At 41.0% G+C, this 24,140-nt stretch overlaps 1 protein-coding gene across 2 annotated transcripts in view; it reads right to left on the bottom strand.

Moving 5' to 3' along the window:
- The window catches only part of LOC137284242 (broad substrate specificity ATP-binding cassette transporter ABCG2-like), a 49,799-nt gene that overhangs the window by 18,231 nt on the left and 7,428 nt on the right, over positions 1 to 24,140 (bottom strand). The window contains exons 1-8 of one of the 2 annotated variants that reach the window (XM_067815975.1): positions 24,020 to 24,101; positions 19,884 to 20,110; positions 18,794 to 18,853; positions 15,786 to 15,900; positions 9,552 to 9,704; positions 3,489 to 3,646; positions 2,249 to 2,400; positions 1,947 to 2,054 (exon numbers count right to left, since the gene is read on the bottom strand). In XM_067815975.1, coding sequence (XP_067672076.1) covers positions 1,947 to 2,054; positions 2,249 to 2,400; positions 3,489 to 3,646; positions 9,552 to 9,704; positions 15,786 to 15,900; positions 18,794 to 18,853; positions 19,884 to 20,110; positions 24,020 to 24,091 — 1,045 coding nt within the window. In that variant the 5' untranslated portion in view covers positions 24,092 to 24,101. Of the gene's footprint in view, positions 1 to 1,946; positions 2,055 to 2,248; positions 2,401 to 3,488; positions 3,647 to 9,551; positions 9,705 to 15,785; positions 15,901 to 18,793; positions 18,854 to 19,883; positions 20,111 to 24,019; positions 24,102 to 24,140 lie in introns of those variants that run through there. The other variant, XM_067815976.1, reaches the window with a different exon arrangement.

Raw genomic sequence — 24,140 nt, 5'->3', positions numbered from 1 at the left:
CCTTACAGTTGACCACAGGCCCTAGCCATATTGCTTTAGTCTTTTCCACATTAATTTTCAAACCTGAAATTTTATAAAATAGAGACAGCGCGTCTTTAGCAGCCTTGAGACTAGTATCAATGCCATCCAAGAATAGTTGAGTATTGTCTGCGTATTGACCTAATATATATTCCTTACAATTCAACACAATACCCTTGATATCTCTGTTCTCATGAATCATAATTCCTAAAATTTCAGCAACAAAGAGAAAGAGGTACGGTGAAATTGGATCACCTTGACGTCAGCCTCTTGAGTTAGAAAAGAAGTCTGATAGGTGGCTGCTTTGAATGACACATGACGTTGTGTTACTTGTCAAAAGAGTGATCCATTTTAGTATATTTGTGCCAAATCCAAACTTTTTCATGACAGCATAGATAAAAGGTTTTGAAACAGTATTAATTAATAGCAAGAGACCTTTCATATTTTGTTTTCTTGTCTCAAAAATGATGTCATACAGAAGTATTATATTTTTGCTAATGCACCTACCTGGAATAAAACCAGTCTGGTTTTCTTGTATTAAATAGTCTAGCGTACATTTCAGTCTATTAGTGATATGAGCACTAATCAATTTATACACAGAGTTTAGAAGGGATATAGGGCGCCAATGTTCTAGCAGTTTTCTATCCTTACCTTGCTTAGGTATGCAGGTTATTATCCCCTTGTTCATGGTTTAAGATAAATGGTTATTTTTAAATGTTTGATGTACCTAACGGAGAATTGATTTACCCAAATCATTCCAGAAAAATTTACAAAATTCTATTGGATATCCGCCAATAACAGGACTTCTATCATTTTTCACGGACTTCAGAACATTCAGTATTTCACTCCTATTAATGGGTTTTTCTAATTTTTCTGTCAAGGTTGCGGGAAGACTTGGAACATTAAGTGTAGATAGAACTATATTGTGGTCTATCTTACTACCTTTTTCAGCATATAGTTCTTGATAAAAATGTCTTTGCCTAGCCAAAATATCCGTTTGATCACTGATTAACTCACCTTCATCTGATAGAAGACAGTTCATTGATTTACTGATAAAATTTCTATTTTCAAGATTACAAAAATATTTTGTAGGTTTTTCCCCTTCTTCCTGCCACAATATTCCATTTCTGATCTGAATACCTTTAATCTCTTGTTCCTTAATTTTCTCCAGTTCCAACTTATATTTAGATAGCTCTGACAGAAGAGCTTTGTTAATGTTTTGGAAGTTATTACGAATTGTATCCTCAATATCAATTATTTTAGCTTACAGATATTTTGTTCTGTCTTTTTTCTGTCTCTTCAAGAAGGTACTGTAGGAGATTGATTTGCCTGTAATGTTCATCAGCAAAAAAAGACTATACTTAGAACTAAATCATTATCGTCAATATTCCTTATATCCTCGCTGCAATTACTTAGAGCATATTGCTCTAATTTTATCTTGGTCTTAACTATATTTATATACTCTTCATCTCGAAGAAACAAGGTGTTAAATTTCCACTTCTATTGTTGTTATTCGTGAAAGTAAGTGTAATAGCTGAATGATCAGATTTGCATCCCAGATGAATTTGAGCATCTACAGTGATATTGCCTATGTCCTGGGAGACTAGAAAGAAATCTAGTCTGGCTTGCTGTCTAGGATTTCTTTTCCACCAAGTGTATTTCCTTGTATTATCTTTTAGATCACGCCAGATGTCTATCAAATTGAACTGCTCAATTTTCTCTAAAATTATATTTCTAGCATTTGGGTTGTTAGTGTGTTTGTAATTCTCAAGATCAACAGTTGGGTCAAGTACAACATTCAACAAGACTGTAGTAATTCAACAAAACTCAAATGTGCACCATTTTGAAGTCAACACCTACTCACTCTCACAGTGCTTTATGTCTTACAGTGGTCACCAATATCTGTAGCTAGCAAAGATTCCACAAACCATTTTCTTTCTTGTCTGGGGCCTCAAAGTTATCAGTGGTATTGTAGTCGCCGTTGAGGACGTCCAGGAAGAAGTCCGGAGGGTTGTTGTGTTCCTCACAGATATAACCTGGATGAAAGAAATCTCATTTATAACTGCTCTCTGACTCCATGACAGTTCTAAATTGAAAAATATTTTCTCATGGAAATAATACAGAAATTGACATGCATGAACTGGTTAGTATGCTCTGCTTCTAAGAGCTCAGCAGACATGTAAGTAGAATGTTCGATATGAATCCTGAGTGACAGGAAGCTGGGACATACCTACTGACTGGAAGTACTCGAGAGCCTCAGGTGCAGCGCCATGGTAGACTACCTCACCCCCTGACAGCAGCATCAGGTTGTCAAACACTTTGTATATAGAGAAGCGAGGCTGGTGGATCGAGAACACGATGGTACGACCCTTCAGGGCCAGTCTGAAGTAAAAAAAACCCTCTGGTTTAAGGAAGAAATGACCAAACTATCTGGATTGTTATTAATGTACAATTTCTGTTGTTCCAGCATACAAATGGTATTTTTAATACCAATACTATCTGATCAAAGAGATAGCCATTTAGCTGTTGGTCTATTTGGGGAAATGCATCATCTTAACTAATGCTAATGCCACAAAGTCTTCAACTTTTCCCCGCCATGGCAAAGCAACCTGCATGAATATGCAAAGAAGTTATGATTAGGTATATAGAAGAATGGAAAGAGAGTAATGAAAGGTTTTTAAAGTTGAAAGGTGCACAATCACCAATTTCTGTCTAGTCATACATGTTGCCATGGAAATGCAAAAATATTTTAATAAGAATTCCAAATACCACTAGACCAAGCTTTAATATTCCAAGTTTGGTGAAATAACGAACAGTTCAAGAGTTCTACTCCGTAAAAGAGCACTACCACTAATTTCAGTTGAAGTCAAAGTTGTTGCCATTGAATTGCAAAAAATATTTTATTCAGAATTCCAAAACTATCAAAAGGCACCAATACACAAATAGTCCAAGTTATGTGCCATGTTTGGTGAAGAAACACTGAATGGCTTTAGAGTTCTGCTCCGGAAAAGAGCAATATCACCAATTTCAGGTGAAGTCAAACTTGTTGCCATGGAAACACAAAAAGTGTTTTTATCTGAATTAAAAAATTACCAAAAGGCACAAGTACACCAACACACCAATCTATGTGTCAAGTTTGGTGAAGAAATAGTGAACAGTTTCAGAGTTGGGTCTCCAGAAAAGAGCACTAACACCAATTTCAGTCAAATTCACACTTGTTGCCATGGAAACACAAAAAATACTTTATTCAGAATTCGAAACTATCAAAATGCACCAGAACACCACCACACCAATCTAAGTCTCAAGTTTGGTGAAGAAATAGTGAACAGTTTAAGAGGTCTGCTCTGAAAACAGACAGACAAATGGAGTGCATTTCAATACCCTCCTCCCTGCAAAACGCATTGCAGGAGATAAAATTAGGAGGTTGTGCATGCATTCATCTAGTCTGTGTCATCTTCGTTCCCTCTCACCTTCTAAGCAAGTACATGACTGCATTAGCCGTGCTGGCATCCAGGCCTGTGGTTGGTTCGTCCAGGAACAGCACGGGAGGGGAGATAATCAGCTCCATACCGATGTTTGTTCGCTTTCTCTCACCCCCAGACACACCCCGAATAAACTCATTACCAACCTAAATGAATGAATGAAAATTTTAACAATACACTGTAATATTTATAATACGGCTCCTATCTCATGGTATGCACTTACTTACTTCTACTTCGACCATGGCATGGAAACATGCTGTTGAATAAGATCTGCCTCACTCCCATCTGAATATTCCCCACTGCTCCCATTCATGAACACATCTATATCCTGCCAGACCTTACATTAAGGCTTAATCTGGACAGCCCCTGCTTCGAAACCATTTCCCACACACAAACGCTGAAAGGGTGTGAAAGGGAAGACAACTCAGTATTTAACTTGTTTAATGTTCAGTACAAATCAGTCATCCTAAGATGAGAAAGGGATTTGGACGTGGAATACTTTGAAAACCCCATAGGTAATCTGAAATAAACACCTTACTGACATAATTGCTGAGAGAGTAGAGGTCAGAAAGTGGAATGTTGAAATTTCCAAATTTTTCAACTTATCCTATCTCAAGGTATACATTTCTCCCACAGTTTGACGGTGGGGTGCAGAGTACTTTGTGTCAAACGTATAAGTGTGAAGCGGCATTGCACAGTGAGGCCTGGAGAAAGCACTAACTCCTGATATGCACACTCCAGAACATGTGATGAGTTGCTTCCCAATGACAAACGCCTTGACATACACAGCACAAAAACTCTTGTGAGTGGGCATTCCTGAATCAATGATACTGTCAGCTGCAACTATTGTTCAAGGCTTACGGATGCAGTTTGGCAAATAAGCCCTGCCTCCTTGTAATTTCTCTATGACCTTAATGGTAGACCCTTGCTTTGAAACCATTCTCCAGACACACTGCAAGGCCATTAAAGGGACAACCTGGTTTCAACTTGTTTAACATTCAGTACTAATCAGTCATGCCAAGATGAGAGGGGAGCTCATAAGCGAAATGCTTTGAAAATGAACACTTTACTAACTGCTCAGAGAGCAGAGGTCAGTAAGTGTAGTGGCGAGCCCTCTCTGCATGATGTACAAGACTGGCCTCACAGTCTATAGAGTCATTGGTATGACAGTACAAACATGCATCTGCTATGCCAGGTAAGGTGATCTGTGCCCAAGAAATTAAAAGTAGAACCAAACATCAATATATTTTATAGACGTACAAGACCAACATATAGCAGGCTGACACAAGTTGGTCTGCCAAACAGACCAAACTGGTGTAGACCCTCCACATTAATAACAGATATATCTCGGAGATAGTAAGAGGTGAAGTCCATATTGACTTCCAGGAGCAACATTCCATGATGGTGTCAAGGGAACAGTTACTCTGCAGCACCTTTGTTGAAGCCAAGGCTCTTATTATGCGCGTTAGCAGTAGTAAGCATTGGAAGGTCAGTGTAGACATAGTAGCCTAGGATGGTAGACCTTACCCAAATTTGTTGTATGCGAGACTTCTTCAAATGAAGATGTAGACAATGGAATAAAACGCATACGACAGTCTTGAGATGAAGCAAGATTCACTCATAGAGCCCAGACACGGATGGAGAGAATGAGTGTGTGCGACTGTCCTGGCAACTGATTGTTTGCAATAAGGTCCCACAATAAGCCAAGGAAAACATTGGCATGCCTTTTCGTTTCAAAACACACCCAGTTGACAGTTCCTAGATGCACGCAGCAGTGTTTGCAATACTTTAATTTACCAGTTGTCCATTGGGCCTGCTGCTATCTGCAGGCTTTAAAATATACAGGCTCTGAATGGAATCTGCAGGCCCATTTGGAAACCAATAAAAACAGACTACATTGTACACATTTTCACACTGTTTCTACAACATCAAGTGAAGCCTATGGCACACAGAGCAGTTTCTATTTGTAAGACAGGCGTTGACATTCCTACATCAAAACATAGTACCAGGATGTGAAACTTATCACAACATAATGAATCGTGGATGATTCCTGAACGTTATTAAAGAAAAGAAAGGGAAACATTCCAGCTGAAAAGTAATTGACAGATAATGTACTTGATGCCATTAGAGCCTGCACATATTTGAAACTGCCAGTCCAGTAGAATAACAACCGTCGCTGGTCCGGTGATTATTTTGAACGCTGGCATGCAGCAGTTGCAAGTGCTGTAAGGAAAAAGGTTTTGAGGGTGATTATCTCGAAATCTTTTGATGCCAAAGGTTCATATTCCTCTGAGAACAACCACAAGATCGCAGGGTGGATGCTGGAATTTTTGAGTATGGTACAGTAGAGACTGGAGTGCAGGGACAGAGACTTGAATACCCAAGGCTGTGACTATTATCGTATGTCCTGGCACTTGGACTAGAAGACTGAGGACAAAATAAACATCACGCATTTTCACTGAGATAAGAGTCCTACAAAACATCTAAGAAGTCCTTCTCCGGTGAGGAGCAAAAGAGAACTCAAAGCGCTATTCTAAGATGCTTCGGTTAAAGATCAAAGGCGCCAACAATACTTTATCAGATGATAATGCACACTTTTTGCATTACGTCACAATGTGTTGATGTCGCTGCACCATTCCAGTCTGCCCCCTTGTAATCAAACTTGTCAGTTGTCATCGCCTTGTACAGCCTCCCACAGTAAACAGCTTCGACGCATCCCGTTTCTTGGTTTGCAGTTGCATCAAACAGCTAACATCACTGGTGGAAACATTATGTTTATGTTTTCTGAAGGATAAAATGCCTCATAGTTCGACTAAAACTTTTGCAGAGTCACGTTCATGTTAAGTGTTCAGGACAGTCATATAACATCCAACTACTGTCATTCTCTTTCTTGTCACCCACAGGTGTGGATGTGTGTCTAAGCTCTGTCTGCCACTCATCCTTGTCTCTCATCATGGAAAAGAATTGAAGAGGAAATACTGTGTTTGCATTAATAGCATTTATCACAAGGTTGGTTTTGTCTGTTACAGGTCATAACCACTACAAGCTCATTTCTTGTCATGACTAAATTTACATCAAAGACTCAAGGAAATTTACGTTCCTAGTCTTCAGTAAATGCATTTTGTGTAAATTGAGAAAAAATCCTGAACAAACTATGTGTTTCTATATTTTTGTGCACTAACAAACATAACCAGTAGACTTTGATAAATGAAGCTAAGCAATTATTTTCGATAATCAATCGGTTAAATCATCACCTGTAAGATCTTAACCACTTCCCAATTCTTCTCAAGTCAAAGAGAGAAGTGCATACCATGACATAGGTTAAGTTAATCAATTCATATGATCTCATCAATAGCCACCTATATACTCACAACCTCATGACCAGCCCTAGGTGTCAGCTACAAACAATGGTGTTAATTTCACCCTGGTGTCAGCTATAAACAATCCTGTTAATTTAACCCTGGTGTCAGCTATAAACAATGGTGTTAATCTCACCCTGGTGTCAGCTATAAACAATCCTGTTAATCTAACCCTGGTGTCAGCTACAAACAATGGTGTTAATCTAACTCTGGTGTCAGCTACAAACAATGGTGTTAATCTAACCATGGTGTCAGCTACAAACAATGATGTTAATCTAACCCTGGTGTCAGCTAAAAACAATGGTGTTAATCTCACCTTGGTGTCAGCTATAAACATTCCTGTAAATCTCACCTTGGTGTCAGCCATAAACATTGCTGTTAATCTCACCCTGGTGTCAGCTACAAACAATGGTGTTAATCTAACCCTGGTGTCAACTATAAACAATGCTGTTAATCTCACCCTGGTATCAGCTACAAACAATGGTGTTAATCTAACCCAGGTGTCAGCTACAAACAATGATGTTAATCTAACCCTGGTGTCAGCTACAAACAATGGTGTTAATCTAACCCTGGTGTCAGCTACAAACAATGATGTTAATCTAACCCTGGTGTCAGCTATAAACAATGATGTTAATCTAACCCTGGTGTCAGCTACAAACAATGATGTTAATCTAACCCTGGTGTCAGCTATAAACAATGGTGTTAATCTAACCTTAGTGTCAGCTACAAACAATGGTGTTAATCTAACCCTGGTGTCAGCTACAAACAATGGTGTTAATCTAACCCTGGTGTCAGCTACAAACAATGATGTTAATCTAACCCTGGTGTCAGCTACAGACAGTGATGTTAATCTCACCTTGGTGTCAGCTACAAACAATGCTGTTAGTCTCACCTTGGTGTCAGCTACAAACAATGCTGTTAATCTCACCTTGGTGTCAGCTATAAACATTGCTGTTAATCTCACCCTGGTGTCAGCTACAAACAATGGTGTTAATCTAACCCTGGTGTCAACTATAAACAATGCTGTTAGTCTCACCTTGCTATCAGCTACAAACAATGGTGTTAATCCAACCCTGGTGTCAGCTATAAACATTGCTGTTAATCTAACCCTGGCGCCAGCTACAAACAATGATGTTAATCTCACCCAGGTGTCAGCTACAAACAATGGTGTTAATCTCACCCTGGTGTCAGCTACAAACAATGATGTTAATCTCACCCTGGTGTCAGCTACAAACAATGATGTTAATCTAACCCTGGTGTCAGCTACAAACAATGATGTTAATCTAACAATGGTGTCAGCTATAAACAATGATGTTAATCTAACCCTGGTGTCAGCTACAAACAATGATGTTAATCTAACCCAGGTGTCAGCTATAAACAATGGTGTTAATCTAACCTTAGTGTCAGCTACAAACAATGGTGTTAATCTAACCCTGGTGTCAGCTACAAACAATGGTGTTAATCTAACCCTGGTGTCAGCTACAAACAATGATGTTAATCTAACCCTGGTGTCAGCTACAGACAGTGATGTTAATCTCACCTTGGTGTCAGCTACAAACAATGCTGTTAGTCTCACCTTGGTGTCAGCTACAAACAATGCTGTTAGTCTCACCTTGGTGTCAGCTACAAACAATGCTGTTAATCTCACCTTGGTGTCAGCTACAGACAATGCTGTTAATCTCATCTTGGTGTCAGCTACAGACAGTGATGTTAATCTAACCCTGGTGTCAACTATAAACAATGCTGTTAATCTCACCCTGGTATCAGCTACAAACAATGGTGTTAATCCAACCCTGGTGTCAGCTATAAACAATGGTGTTAATCTAACCTTAGTGTCAGCTACAAACAATGGTGTTAATCTAACCCTGGCGTCAGCTACAAACAATGGTGTTAATCTCACCCTGGTGTCAGCTACAAACAATGATGTTAATCTAACCCTGGTGTCAGCTACAAACAATGATGTTAATCTCACCTTGGTGTCAGCTATAAACAATGCTGTTAATCTCACCCTGGTGTCAGCTACAAACATTGCTGTTAATCTCACCCTGGTGTCAGCTACAAACAATGATGTTAATCTCACCTGGGTGTCAGCTACAAACAATGGTGTTAATCTAACCCTGGTGTCAGCTATAAACAATGCTGTTAATCTCACCTTGGTGTCAGCTACAGACAATGATGTTAATCTCACCTGGGTGTCAGCTACAGACAATGCTGTTAGTCTCACCTTGGTGTCAGCTACAGACAGTGATGTTAATCTCACCTTGGTGTCAGCTACAAACAATGCTGTTAGTCTCACCTTGGTGTCAGCTACAAACAATGCTGTTAGTCTTACCTTGGTGTCAGCTACAAACAATGCTGTTAATCTCACCTTTGTGTCAGCTACAAACAATGCTGTTAGTCTCACCTTGGTGTCAGCTACAAACAATGCTGTTAGTCTCACCTTGGTGTCAGCTACAGACAGTGATGTTAATCTCTCCTTGGTGTCAGCTACAAACAATGCTGTTAGTCTCACCTTGGTGTCAGCTACAAACAATGCTGTTAGTCTCACCTTGGTGTCAGCTACAAACAATGCTGTTAATCTCACCTTGGTGTCAGCTACAGACAATGCTGTTAGTCTCACCTTGGTGTCAGCTACAGACAGTGATATTAATCTAACCCTGGTGTCGGGTACAAACAATGCTGTTAATCTCACCCTGGTGTCAGCACACCGAGTCAGCCCCAGTTCGTCTATCACAGCATTCACACGGGCATCTCTCTCCATCTTTGTAGTATCCGAGGGTAACCGCAAAGCTGCTGAGAACTGGAAATTCTCTCTCACTGTCAGCGTTCCCATGACGACATCATCCTAAGTTTGAATTGTAAAGCTAAGTAAACAACAGTTGACTTTTAGAAGAGATTTGCTGAAAGGTCTTATTGATGACGTTGTTCACACCTAAGACAAGGGCCAGAATCTGCATCACCATAGCTCCAATGGAGACACAAGAGTGTTTGTACCGGTAACAAAAATTAGTTAAGTACTAAGTGAAAAGGTTCGGTGACCTGTTGCCATTTAGCTAAATTAGATACAAATTAATGTGACCCACACTCACTAAAATAAACTATCAGTGCTAAAATACTGCATATTGTATACTGTATAAATTGTCATTATTTTGTTTGTCAAACCTGAACATTTTCATGGGAACCTGCATTCGTCAATAAATGTCCTCATGGGTTAGACAGAGGGGTATTCCCTGACCCTTGTACTGACATGCTTCATGAGCCGTCACAGTGGGTTAGATAGAGGGGTATTCCCTGACCATTGTACTGACTTGCTTCATGAGCCGTCACATTGGGTTAGACAGAGGGGTATTCCCTGACCCTTGTACTGACTTGCTTCATGAGCAGTAATTGTGGGTTAGATAGGGAGGTATTCCCTGACCCTTGTACTGACTTGCTTCATGAGCAGTAATTGTGGGTTAGATAGGGAGGTATTCCCTGACCCTTGTACTGACTTGCTTCATGAGCCGTCACATTGGGTTAGACAGAGGGGTATTCCCTGACCCTTGTACTGACTTGCTTCATGAGCAGTAATTGTGGGTTAGATAGGGAGGTATTCCCTGACCCTTGTACTGACATGCTTCATGAGCCGTCACAGTGGGATAGATAGGGAGGTATTCCCTGACCCTTGTACTGACTTGCTTCATGAGCCGTCACAGTGGGTTAGATAGAGGGGTATTCCCTGACCCTTGTACTGACTTGCTTCATGAGCAGTAATTGTGGGTTAGATAGGGAGGTATTCCCTGACCATTGTACTGACTTGCTTCATGAGCCGTCACATTGGGTTAGACAGAGGGGTATTCCCTGACCCTTGTACTGACTTGCTTCATGAGCAGTAATTGTAGGTTAGATAGGGAGGTATTCCCTGACCCTTGTACTGACATGCTTCATGAGCAGTAATTGTAGGTTAGACAGAGAGGTATTCCCTGACTTGCTTCATGAGCCGTCACATTGGGTTAGACAGAGAGGTATTCCCTGACTTGCTTCATGAGCCGTCACAGTGGGTTAGACAGAGGGGTATTCCCTGACTTGCTTCATGAGCCGTCACAGTGGGTTAGACAGAGGGGTATTCCCTGACTTGCTTCATGAGCCGTCACAGTGGGTTAGACAGAGAGGTATTCCCTGACTTGCTTCATGAGCCGTCACAGTGGGTTAGACAGAGGGGTATTCCCTGACTTGCTTCATGAGCCGTCACAGTGGGTTAGACAGAGAGGTATTCCCTGACTTGCTTCATGAGCCGTCACAGTGGGTTAGACAGAGAGGTATTCCCTGACTTGCTTCATGAGCCGTCACAGTGGGTTAGACAGAGGGGTATTCCCTGACTTCCTTCATGAGCCGTCACAGTGGGTTAGACAGAGGGGTATTCCCTGACTTCCTTCATGAGCCGTCACATTGGGTTAGACAGAGGGGTATTCCCTGACCCTTGTACTGACTTCCTTCTTGAGCCGTCACAGTGGGTTAGACAGAGAGATATTCCCTGACCCTTGTACTGACTTGCTTCATGAGCCGTCACAGTGGGTTAGACAGAGGGGTATTCCCTGACCCTTGTACTCACTTGCTTCATGAGCTGTCACATTGGGTTAGACAGAGGGGTATTCCCTGACCCTTGTACTGACTTCCTTCATGAGCCGTCACAGTGGGTTAGACAGAGAGATATTCCCTGACCATTGTACTGACTTGCTTCATGAGCCGTCTTAGTGGGTTAGACAGAGGGGTATTCCCTGACCCTTGTACTGACTTGCTTCATGAGCTGTCTTAGTGGGTTAGAGAGAGGGGTATTCCCTGACCCTTGTACTGACTTGCTTCATGAGCAGTAATTGTGGGTTAGATAGGGAGGTATTCCCTGACCCGTGTACGGACTTGCTTCATGAGCCATCACATTGGGTTAGACAGAGGCGTATTCCCTGACCCTTGTACTGACTTGCTTCATGAGCAGTAATTGTGTGTTAGATAGGGAGGTATTCCCTGACCCGTGTACGGACTTGCTTCATGAGCCGTCACATTGGGTTAGACAGAGAGATATTCCCTGACCCTTGTACTGACTTGCTTCATGAGCAGTAATTGTGGGTTAGATAGGGAGGTATTCCCTGACCCTTGTACTGACTTGCTTCATGAGCCATCACATTGGGTTAGACAGAGGCGTATTCCCTGACCCTTGTACTGACTTGCTTCATGAGCAGTAATTGTGTGTTAGATAGGGAGGTATTCCCTGACCTGTGTACGGACTTCCTTCATGAGCCGTCACATTGGGTTAGACAGAGAGATATTCCCTGACCCGTGTACTGACTTGCTTCATGAGCCGTCACATTGGGTTACACAGAGAGATATTCCCTGACCCTTGTACTGACTTGCTTCATGAGCCGTCACATTGGGTTACACAGAGAGATATTCCCTGACCCTTGTACTGACTTGTTTCATGAGGCGTCACATTGGGTTAGACAGAGGGGTATTCCCTGACCATTGTACTGACTTGCTTCATGAGCAGTAATTGTGGGTTAGACAGAGAGATATTACCTGACCCTTGTACTGACATGCTTCATGAGCCGTCACAGTGGGTTAGATAGGGAGGTATTCCCTGACCCTTGTACTGACATGCTTCATGAGCCGTCACAGTGGGTTAGACAGAGGGGTATTCCCTGACCCTTGTACTGACTTGCTTCATGAGCAGTAATTGTGGGTTAGATAGGGAGGTATTCCCTGACCCTTGTACTGACTTGCTTCATGAGCCGTCACATTGGGTTAGACAGAGGGGTATTCCCTGACCCTTGTACTGACTTGCTTCATGAGCAGTAATTGTGGGTTAGATAGGGAGGTATTCCCTGACCCTTGTACTGACATGCTTCATGAGCCGTCACAGTGGGATAGATAGGGAGGTATTCCCTGACCCTTGTACTGACTTGCTTCATGAGCCGTCACAGTGGGTTAGATAGAGGGGTATTCCCTGACCCTTGTACTGACTTGCTTCATGAGCAGTAATTGTGGGTTAGATAGGGAGGTATTCCCTGACCCTTGTACTGACATGCTTCATGAGCCGTCTTAGTGGGTTAGATAGGGAGGTATTCCCTGACCCTTGTACTGACTTGCTTCATGAGCCGTCACAGTGGGTTAGATAGAGGGGTATTCCCTGACCCTTGTACTGACTTGCTTCATGAGCAGTAATTGTGGGTTAGATAGGGAGGTATTCCCTGACCCTTGTACTGACATGCTTCATGAGCCGTCTTAGTGGGTTAGATAGGGAGGTATTCCCTGACCCTTGTACTGACTTGCTTCATGAGCCGTCACAGTGGGTTAGATAGGGAGGTATTCCCTGACCCTTGTACTGACATGCTTCATGAGCCGTCTTAGTGGGTTAGATAGGGAGGTATTCCCTGACCCTTGTACTGACTTGCTTCATGAGCAGTAATTGTGGGTTAGATAGGGAGGTATTCCCTGACCCTTGTACTGACTTGCTTCATGAGATGTCACATTGGGTTAGACAGAGGGGTATTCCCTGACCCTTGTACTGACTTGCTTCATGAGATGTCACATTGGGTTAGATAGAGGGGTATTCCCTGACCCTTGTAGTGACTTGCTTCATGAGCCGTCACATTGGGTTAGACAGAGGGGTATTCCCTGACCCTTGTACTGACTTGCTTCATGAGCCGTCACATTGGGTTAGACAGAGGGGTATTCCCTGACCCTTGTACTGACTTGCTTCATGAGATGTCACAGTGGGTTAGATAGGGAGGTATTCCCTGACCCTTGTACTGACTTGCTTCATGAGCCGTCACAGTGGGTTAGATAGAGGGGTATTCCCTGACCCTTGTACTGACTTGCTTCATGAGCAGTAATTGTGGGTTAGATAGGGAGGTATTCCCTGACCCTTGTACTGACTTGCTTCATGAGATGTCACACTGGGTTAGACAGAGGGGTATTCCCTGACCCTTGTACTGACTTGCTTCATGAGATGTCACATTGGGTTAGACAGAGGGGTATTCCCTGACCATTGTACTGACTTCCTTCATGAGCCGTCACATTGGGTTAGACAGAGGGGTATTCCCTGACCCTTGTACTGACTTGCTTCATGAGCCGTCACATTGGGTTAGACAGAGGGGTATTCCCTGACCCTTGTACTGACTTGCTTCATGAGCAGTAATTGTGGGTTAGATAGGGAGGTATTCCCTGACCCTTGTACTGACTTGCTTCATGAGCAGTAATTGTGGGTTAGATAGGGAGGTATTCCCTGACCCTTGTACTGACTTGCTTCATGAGCAGTAATTGTGGGTTAGATAGGGAGGTATTCCCTGACCCTTGTACTGACTGGCTTCATGAGATGTCACAGTGGGTTAGATAGAGGGGTATTCCCTGACCCTTGTACTGACTTGCTTCATGAGCCGTCACATTGGGTTAGACAGAGGGGTATTCCCTGACCCTTGTACTGACTTGCTTCATGAGCAGTAATTGTGGGTTAGATAGGGAGGTATTCCCTGACCCTTGTACTGACTTGCTTCATGAGCAGTAATTGTGGATTAGACAGGGAGGTATTCCCTGACCCTTGTACTGACTTGCTTCATGAGCAGTAATTGTGGGTTAGATAGGGAGGTATTCCCTGACCCTTGTACTGACTTGCTTCATGAGATGTCACAGTGGGTTAGACAGAGGGGTATTCCCTGACCCTTGTACTGACTTGCTTCATGAGCCGTCACATTGGGTTAGACAGAGGGGTATTCCCTGACCCTTGTACTGACTTGCTTCATGAGCAGTAATTGTGGGTTAGATAGGGAGGTATTCCCTGACCCTTGTACTGACTTGCTTCATGAGCAGTAATTGTGGGTTAGATAGGGAGGTATTCCCTGACCCTTGTACTGACTTGCTTCATGAGCAGTAATTGTGGGTTAGATAGGGAGGTATTCCCTGACCCTTGTACTGACTTGCTTCATGAGATGTCACAGTGGGTTAGGAAAGGAGATTTTTCATGTGTTACTAGCTGTCATAATTATGTAGACTAAATAGGGTGGTGTTCAATGAACTGTATACTTCCATGTGTGGGTGTGGGTTAAAGGTCAAAAGGTTAGGGGGAAATGCACCTCAGAGAACATTTTGTGGGGATGCAGAGGTTAAAAAAGTCCCATCGCTCTGAGCCTGGGATGACTCCGTTTTCATTTCGGACAATAACATCATGGTATCTTACTTGTCTTGTGCCACTTGATAATTTCCACTTATGGTTTCAAACTGCAAATAAACTTGGATTTCATGTCATATCTGCCCAAAATGTAGCCATTAAATTTCGCAATGATAATGAAGTACAGTATCTTTGTTTGCTATTTATCACTTTTTCTTAAATTGTCCAGTAAACATTAACATCAAATACCATATTGATTTATTCTTTCATAATTATATCATAATGATTATGTCATAAAAATCTGGGCAAGAAGAAAATTTATTAGGACAAGGTTGCTTTCTTAAAGTCACTCACTCTGTGGCAAGCTGCTTTTAAAAGATTATGAACCCCTGGGATGTGTGTGTGTGCGTGCGTGCATGCACCCCTCTGGATCCATCACTGGTATTCAATGTACCATACACTTTCATGCGTCACAAACCTTATCAGTAAACATGATAGGAAGGTATTCTATGAACCTTGTACCCGCATGTTACACAAGCCATTGTATTTGCCAAGATAAAGAGGTATCTTAGTGATAAAATGTTGGATAACAGTCCTAACCTAGCTATTCCCCTATAATACCTAGCTGTAAGAAATACATGTTTACCTCCAGCATTTAGAGGAAGATAAGAACACTTTTTATTGACACAGTGGTAAGAGCTATTGATAGTTCAAACATCAATATCAAGCTACAACAAATTGCTACATGCCAGTGTTTCCTATCACGTACCTACCCCGCAGAGTACCTACCTGCACAACATATCCCACCATGCATTTGAAGTTGTCAGGGGGTGGGGCACCATCCAATAGCAAGTTACCTCTAAGGCCAACTGGGTCTTTTCTGCCGGCCAACACATCTAGCAGTCTGAAACAATCACGTCTAAATATGGCACACATGTCATCAACCACGTTCCCTCATATCAAAGCGTTTATCCGACATTTCTGTCAATACGTGCACACGCAGTCCAAAATTACTGTAATCCATCATGGACTATGCAAATTTGTAATTTAGTTACTTCAGCACAGTCATGTATACATAAGTTTTATCACGACATTATTTGTAACATACTTATGGAGAGAAAGTGAAAGTTAGTTTTTTGAAAGGACCTGTTTCCAGTCTCTGCAGCACACAGAAGTATTGAATGTGTGCCCTGATGTTACATATTGTGGACACTAATCAAGTAATTATCACTTCATCAACATAAATATTCTGAGATGATCAGGGCTTGTAAAATGATGGATAATTGGAAATGTCATGAACATTGTGATATGGATAATATTGTACATTAATGTTTGTGACAGATAAAAACTTTAAAGGACCACTAAACTCAATTTTTTGGTACTCTTTTTATCACTGCATATGAAAGACTTTTGGTTAGTCATAAACAAAACACCATTTTCTTTTAAAAAAAACTTGTGGTTAATTAATACCACGCGCTTAAAAGTTGCAAAAAAGCCGTGTGCTTCTCTCTCGCCCGCAAACGAAACCGCAGACAGGTTACGTAACTCTCGTCGCCAGAGCCCTACAGTGACGTCATAGCAGGAACGGTTTCCAGTTAAATGTATAGAAAATGTGTAGTAAGCTCGTCATTTTCCTGATTTCTTGACGTCACCAAAGACATGCCAAATTGTTGTGTTGCCGTCAATTGTTCCTTGGGGTCGGGTGATGGTGTAACTATGCACAGATTTCCTCCAGACTCTGAAGTTTGTGCTTAAATTGGTTGTTAGTGTGTGAGAAGTGAGCTTTGTGGAAGCCTGTGGTGTATACTAAATCAGATGGTTCGCCCCCTACCACGCTTCCAGGATAGAAAATGGAGTTCAAGATTCATCGAGTTTATAAAATCAAGACTGCTTACTACACATTGTTGACCAAAAGGATTTTGCATGAAACGAGGTTGTGGTCGAAGTGACAAAATTATCGTAAGTAATATTATATATTGACCCCTTATATTGACTGATTCCTAGAGTGAAATTGTTATGTTATAAGCAATGTCATGTAAACTCCTAAAGTCCATCAATAAAATACATATTTTACTATGAGTAGAAAGTAATTGTCCTTTTGTAAGTCGGTGAAAACAAACTTAAATAGCATTCATCCCAAGACCAGACACCGCCATTTTTGAAAATCGTGAAGTCAAACTCATTTGAATTAATGAGATTATGTATGGTTTGTTCTCATCAACTTAGAAAATCAAAACTACATAAATATGTATTTGAATCATTACCAAAAGGAGTTGGCATGACACAACCTGTAACATAACCTAAGCGAGGTTGGGGTTGAAGTAAAAATACTGTGCGATAAATTTCTTCACTTGCTAAATTTACTTGGTTTCTAACGTTCACTCACCAGTATGTAGACACTTGTCAATAAACGTCTTTATACTTGGACTCATAATCCTAATTACTTTATAATCATACTTGTATGCATTTTGAAACTTAATAAAAAGAAGCGATCTGCGAATGTATAAGAGGAATGTAATATGTAGACATTTCATAGTTTTCCTATATGAATCATAATTCGCATCCACACCCTAGTGTATGTCGTCTGATGAAAACAATGATTCTGTTGAAAGCTACGACAACGTATTAAAAACAAAAATGCAAATATTATAATTAAAGTTATAGGAGCAATGTCAGGCTATTACCTTCTTCGAGGAATGTATCCATCAATATCCACAAAAAACAAGTGATATATAATTCATCTGCAGATTTCCCAAGTGATGTGTCTTTTAACAGTCTAATATACGAAAACGTGATGTATCGTTTCAGGTTTTTCACATTGCGGTATAGTTTCATTGATTACCCAAGAAAGCACACCTGGCAACTAATTGCATAATGTGTGTCATTCTTTTTAAAAAGTTATTTACTTAGCCAATAATGAGCAATCAATGTATTGGCGGTTAATCCTTTGAAAGAAGGGTGTTGTTTTACATAGACACAGACACGACAGAGTGTATTCAGTATAGATTAGTAAATGTACATACATAAACACTACCTTTTGATAAATCTCCCATTTAAATCCCCATAAAATTAATTAATCAATCAGCATGTTATCGGTTAATCCTTTGATCGATCCAGACAAAAGAAATGCCAAATGGGGGCCTTTGTCGGGTAATCTAAGTGGCGTTACCACTAATTATACCTGTTATAAATTCATTAACTGAGCATCAAGTGAATGATGACAAATAACGTGTAGGTTTATACCATTTAACACAGATTACGACTTCGCAACACCAAGTGATTTTGACAGAATCGTCTATGAAAACAAGGGTTGTAACTCAAAATCTATGCAAAGCAGGAGACAAAACTAAATGATAGTAGATTGTGAGAACATATAGCTTTCATTTTTCTCCACAGCTTTCGTGATTTCAGGTTTGCACAAACCTGTAAACGAAATAGTTCAACCCCTGAAATGTAGATGAATACTGCACAGACCCTCATTTCTATACCCACTATTACGTCACGGAGACGCGCCACTCTGATTGGTTGAAATTTCGTTTGCGGCCGAGAATTGTGCACTGTTGACAAAAAGGTCTATTTAAGGTAATTAAAGATCGAAATGAGCATTTTTAATGACAGGGTTTCATTTATAACGATGTCAGCAAGTGATTTTGCGTTTGTACCCTATTAGAGTATATGTGGCCTTTAATATTCTCATACAATATGCAGTTTTAGGACTTTCATGGTCTGTTTCTAAATTATTCACAGGGTGTTCTTTTTTGTTTGAACATTGCTCAAGACCTGACAGAAGTACTCACGATGACTTTCCACTTCCAGTTGGTCCAAGGATAGCATTCATGCCTGGCTTGAAGATGCCACTGAAACAATAGTGAATGAGTATGGTCTTTAGCTGCTTTTAGCAATATTCCAGCAAAATCAAGGCGAGGGACACCAGAAATTGTACACATGTGGGAATCGAATCAGGGTCTTCAGCATGACAAGTGAACACTTTAACTATTGGGCCACTCTACCGCCCCTCCACAGAATGATATCAATCCTATCACAGTTGCAGGAGAATGTTTCAATGAAACAGATTTAACTTGCACAAGAGGCATATTGACATTTTAACCAAAGTTAACAACACAAAACAAAGATGCACTCTGATCCCATAAAAATATCAAAATTTAAACAGAGATGCGTAACCTAGTGTAAATGGATACGAATCACAGATCTCTGATTTTACATGCAAAGTGAAATTTGTGTCAAATCACAAAAAGCCACATACAAAAATGTTGTGGTTCCAATTACACGGGATTTTTTTCAAAATCGTTTTTTTCAAAAGTAAAGTACAAACCAATAGACACTTTTATCAATGTGTAACTGTACAGTGTGGTGACAACAATATTACACACATTGATGGCACCCGAGTGCCACGCCTCCTGTCATGACATTATCATCAGACTGTGACAGAGCATGAAATGCAGGTGTCCTACCCCAACACATGGTCATGGTAACCCCGGTTCCTTGGAATTTTTACTATTCTCAACTTAACAGTTAATTTAATCAAGTTTGTGGCCATCATATCCACTTGCTCTATCAGTATGACCGATTTCCCTCGGTGCCAGGGGAATAAAACAATTGTATCTGAAAGCCTATTTATTCATACCATTTTAAAAATAATAAGAGTTAGTCCAGTAACTGGAAGCACATTTTCAGGCCTAGAACACATGGGATAGCCATGAAGTGTTGCAAATTGAAAATAAAAGAATAAAGAGTGTTCAAAGACCGTTGTAGAGTGAAACACTGAGGAAAGTTTGGACACAAAGTGGAAAGTGCCGATCTATAGAAACGAACAAGTCTGTGTTTATCGTTAACTAGGGCGACAACTGATATCCTAACCAAACTTACTTTAATCCTTTTAAAATGGTCTTCATTTCTGTCCTGCCGCAGCATGCTTTCGTCTTTACTGGTACAGAGTAGAAACAGTTGTGGATGGAGATCACAGAGGACTGAATGTTCTGAGAGCCGCTCAGACGAAAACCTGCCTCAGGGTCGAGGGTTGCACTGCCGTTGTCCGTGGTTCCATACCGTACAGACACACTCCCGTCCACAGGTGACTTGGAAATGAGCGCTTCCTGTCGTATAACGGGAGTCACTTTAATCAGTGTTGGTGCCGCAGAAGCTGTTTTTGTATCATCCATTGGGTCGAGTGGACGTTCTGATTTGACCAAAGGCCTTACCCTGAACCGGCAGGCCACGGGTAAGTCGATTTGGTTTGTAGGGGTGTCAACGCATATCAAATTTGACAACTTATCAGAATTCACTGAAGGGACTCTGTCCCCTTTAATGCAGATAATACAAGCCTCCACCACTATATTACAACTTACACACGCGTTGGTGGTTTATAGAGAGTAAAGAACTGCTTGAGTACGGATTGACAAGCAGGCATTAACCCAACCGAAAACACAATCTATTCACACCGACGGGTAGGCCTAAAACACTGTTGTTTCGCACGTGACGTAGGAATCTACAAATGTCCACCACCCAAGCTCTTGACAAGTGTTAACTGAATACTGTTTGGTATGTCATAATTTGATTTAGTGGGTGAAAGTTCCTCCCGTTCCCTTTTCACAAATAATATTTATAAACTTATTAACGAAGTCTAACACAACAATTACTAGAGGACTCGCACAAATAACTAAAACCCAATAAACTAACTACACTATACATGGGGCTGAACCACTTACTGTTACCTCTGTCAATCTGCGGAGGAAAGGAGATAGGGGAACGGAAGGGACTCTTTCCCATTTAGTACTTTAGTTATATTTATAACACGTATGCAACCTAAAGTTTACATTTTAAATTATCATTTTTCTTCGGCGTGGTTGCACGTGCACCTCCAAGGGATTTTCACCGCTGATGCGTGATGAACACCTCATGCATGACATCTGACGGCATCCCACTACTTAAACCGCACCAGCCTTTCGTCACGTTATATTAATAATGTTATCCCGCATTCTATTTCATTTGCCTATCCTCCCAACCTATATGATGTCACTACGGTCTAATTCTAGTATCATTCCATTCCCCACCCCACCCACTGGTTCCCCAAAAACAATATATATATTACAACTGAAATCACCTCTACCTGAAGATACACGATTGAAACATGTAGGAGTTGCATATGCAAAGTGAATGACAACCTCCACCCCCAAACTGCAATTACCCCCACCCCCACTTCTCAGATAATGTGTACAAGATTGATGACCAACAGCCGCCCGCACCCCAACCTGTGTTAAAATAATCATCACCACCCCTAGCCACTGAGACAGGAGTAGTAGTTCTTCGGTGGACGAGTCCACTTGCCTGTTGCACCCGTGTTGTACACTGATAGCATATAAAACCCCTATCTGCCCGTGCTATTTGTAGAGTGATAAACTTGACGGATAAATCTCCAGTCGCGTGAAAGCAACGAGTCCTGCAGTGTTAGTTGGCACGCCTCTATATGTGCTTGTATGATATATATTCTTGTTATTGGTTGCTTCCTATAGAGACACAATGTGCCACTGCACTAGCATATAATCAATCTGTCACATATTTCCACAACGCAGGGCAATCGTATCGGTATAAATTAAAGACATAGATATATAAATGTGTATGATATAATATATTTGAATATAAAATACGAAATATGTATGAAATTATACAGAAAGTAAATCCTACGCTTAAATATTTAGTGGTCAATTGCTATGATTATTTGAATAGGTATTATCTAAATGTATGTATGACAAAACATTTCTGAAAATATAAAGAACAGATATCATCATAATTATCATATCACAGCAAGGGGCCAGTATATATAAAAATTAAGTGGGCTTCATCTTCATCTCATAGTATTGTTGTTTAAAGGCTTTGATATATATTTGTGGACATACGCTTGGCTGCCTAAGTAATACTTCCTGTCGTTGGCTTTACACTTTCCCAAGACCCCACAAAACAGAGTATACTGACGCCCCGTTACCCGTACTGTTCGTTACTCTGTCCACGGATACCGCCCCAACCAAGCCCTTGTCTCTTATAATTAGTCTTAAAAGGTATATCTTGGTATCAGCAATGCTTCCATCCTACTCAAACAGGGGTAAGCTGGATCGACGCCTTTACTATAAACATGGACTGTACGAAATGAATCTGAACTTAAATAGGGGCGGTACCCCGGAACGACCCCAAAATATTCTCTTTTGAACCGACAAATGAAAAGGAAGAATGATATCAGCTGGTTATTGCCACTACTTCAGAGTGCTGTCTTTTCTTACTGGTGGCTATTGATGCGACCCCTGTTGTCCATCAAGCAAGACGGCATTGCACATACTGTGCCTCTCTGCTTTGTGCTGACGTTGCTTGAACTATACTCGGGGGCACACATTGTGTTGCCTTTTGAGCCAAGTGGAGGACGCACCATTTGTTTCCAGAGGTGATTAATGAACATTAGACTAAACATTCAATCTGCAGTATGAATCATAGTAACAATTTAAACTCTTTCTCGAACACATGAACTACCAAATGACAAAAACGATAAATTACCCTATCACGAACCAACAACACAAAACACCTCCCCCCCACCCCACCCCCACCCCCCCAAAAAAGAATAAGAAAACAAAACAAAAAAACCAAAAAAAAACAAAACAAAAACAAAGCAAAACAAACAAACACACACACACACAAAAAAACAAAACAAAAAAACCCAAACAAACCCAAAACAACCCCCTCCCCCCGAAAAGAAAACAACAAAAACAAAACAAACACACAAAAACCAAAACCAAAAAATCAAACAAACAAAAAAATAACCCAAAACAAAACAACAAAAAAACAAACAAAAAACAAAAATAACAACCCCACCCCCACCCCCCCCACCCCCCAAAACAACAACAAAAATACCCTCAAAAAACCAAAAAAAAAAACCATGGCTCTTCGGCTCGGGAGCCAACGCTTTGACCGCTATATAGGCTACCCTACCACTCCCCCTCACTCTATCGTATACCATTCAAAAACAGTAGGGGGGATTCCATTTTGCGAGCATACCACTAGCCAATGCCAATGCATATGAACAAAAGTAATATATATCCATTCAGATGAAACATTTCCAAAGGAATGGAATGCTAGTAAATTGTTTGTGACATTTTCCCTTAATTTCTCTTCATCTTCTGTTTCCTCTTTAGTTTCATCGTTTGCATTTTATCAATCTTGTAAATCCAGTATCCTCTACTTCTTTTAAATGCTATATATGAAAAACCAAAACGAACGAAAGAAAAAAATCAAAACAAACCAAAACAAACGCGCATCAAGTATGACACATGTTTCAGTGGAAGTAGGTCATGTAGAAGGTCACATGCGTATCTTGTGCCGACCTAACACGATATAAAGCCGCTGCCAGTCGCGTTAATGCCAGTTGGTTATACAAGGCAGTAAGTCAGGAGGGCTATTGTGTAAGAGGTTGCAGAAACCGATTACCTATCGGTGCTTGTCGCGGTTTTCACAGACCGCAAAGGAACCAGCCAGAGGCCCCCAGTGACCAACGCTTTGTCTCTGTTATATGTATATATTTCATAGATATATAAAAGGAGCCCCAGAGAGATTTAGTACGTGGGGAAATTTAGTCTTGCTTCATCGAAAGCTTCAACACTGCATGCAGAAAGGGCTGAGCGGAAGGGACAATATGTGAAACCAGAGATCATATACTCTATTATATGGTCTCTGTCATACCATACACGGGGAAGTGGCTACCGACCAACGCGGAAAAGAAAGACACAACCAGGTGGCAACCCTCTCGTATCACATTTGCTCTACACGTGTTTTAGCTGATTTTGAGTACATGATACAGCTAACGCATCATCAATTGCAAGTGTCCTATCACAATCATGCAAAAACACCTTCTAACATCTGCACCGCGCGGTGTCACCGGTGTCATTTTTCTGTAGTCTATAGTCATTACATCCTCGTGTTTACACAAAGCATGGGAGGTGCGGATAACTGTGTGCTCAACTCACATCATGTACTGGTGAATATAGCGGGGCCAAGTCTTCCAGTGAATTCGAATCCCGCGAAGAAGATGAATCCATGACAGTGATGTCCATGATTATACTCTTTGTAATATGGCATATGCAGTAT

Source organism: Haliotis asinina, chromosome 5, assembly GCF_037392515.1.
Source record: "Haliotis asinina isolate JCU_RB_2024 chromosome 5, JCU_Hal_asi_v2, whole genome shotgun sequence".
In the NCBI taxonomy this organism is placed as follows: Eukaryota; Metazoa; Mollusca; class Gastropoda; order Lepetellida; family Haliotidae; genus Haliotis; species Haliotis asinina.
The sequence above is the reverse complement of the archived record's forward strand: the minus strand, read 5'-3'. Positions and strand labels throughout refer to the sequence as shown.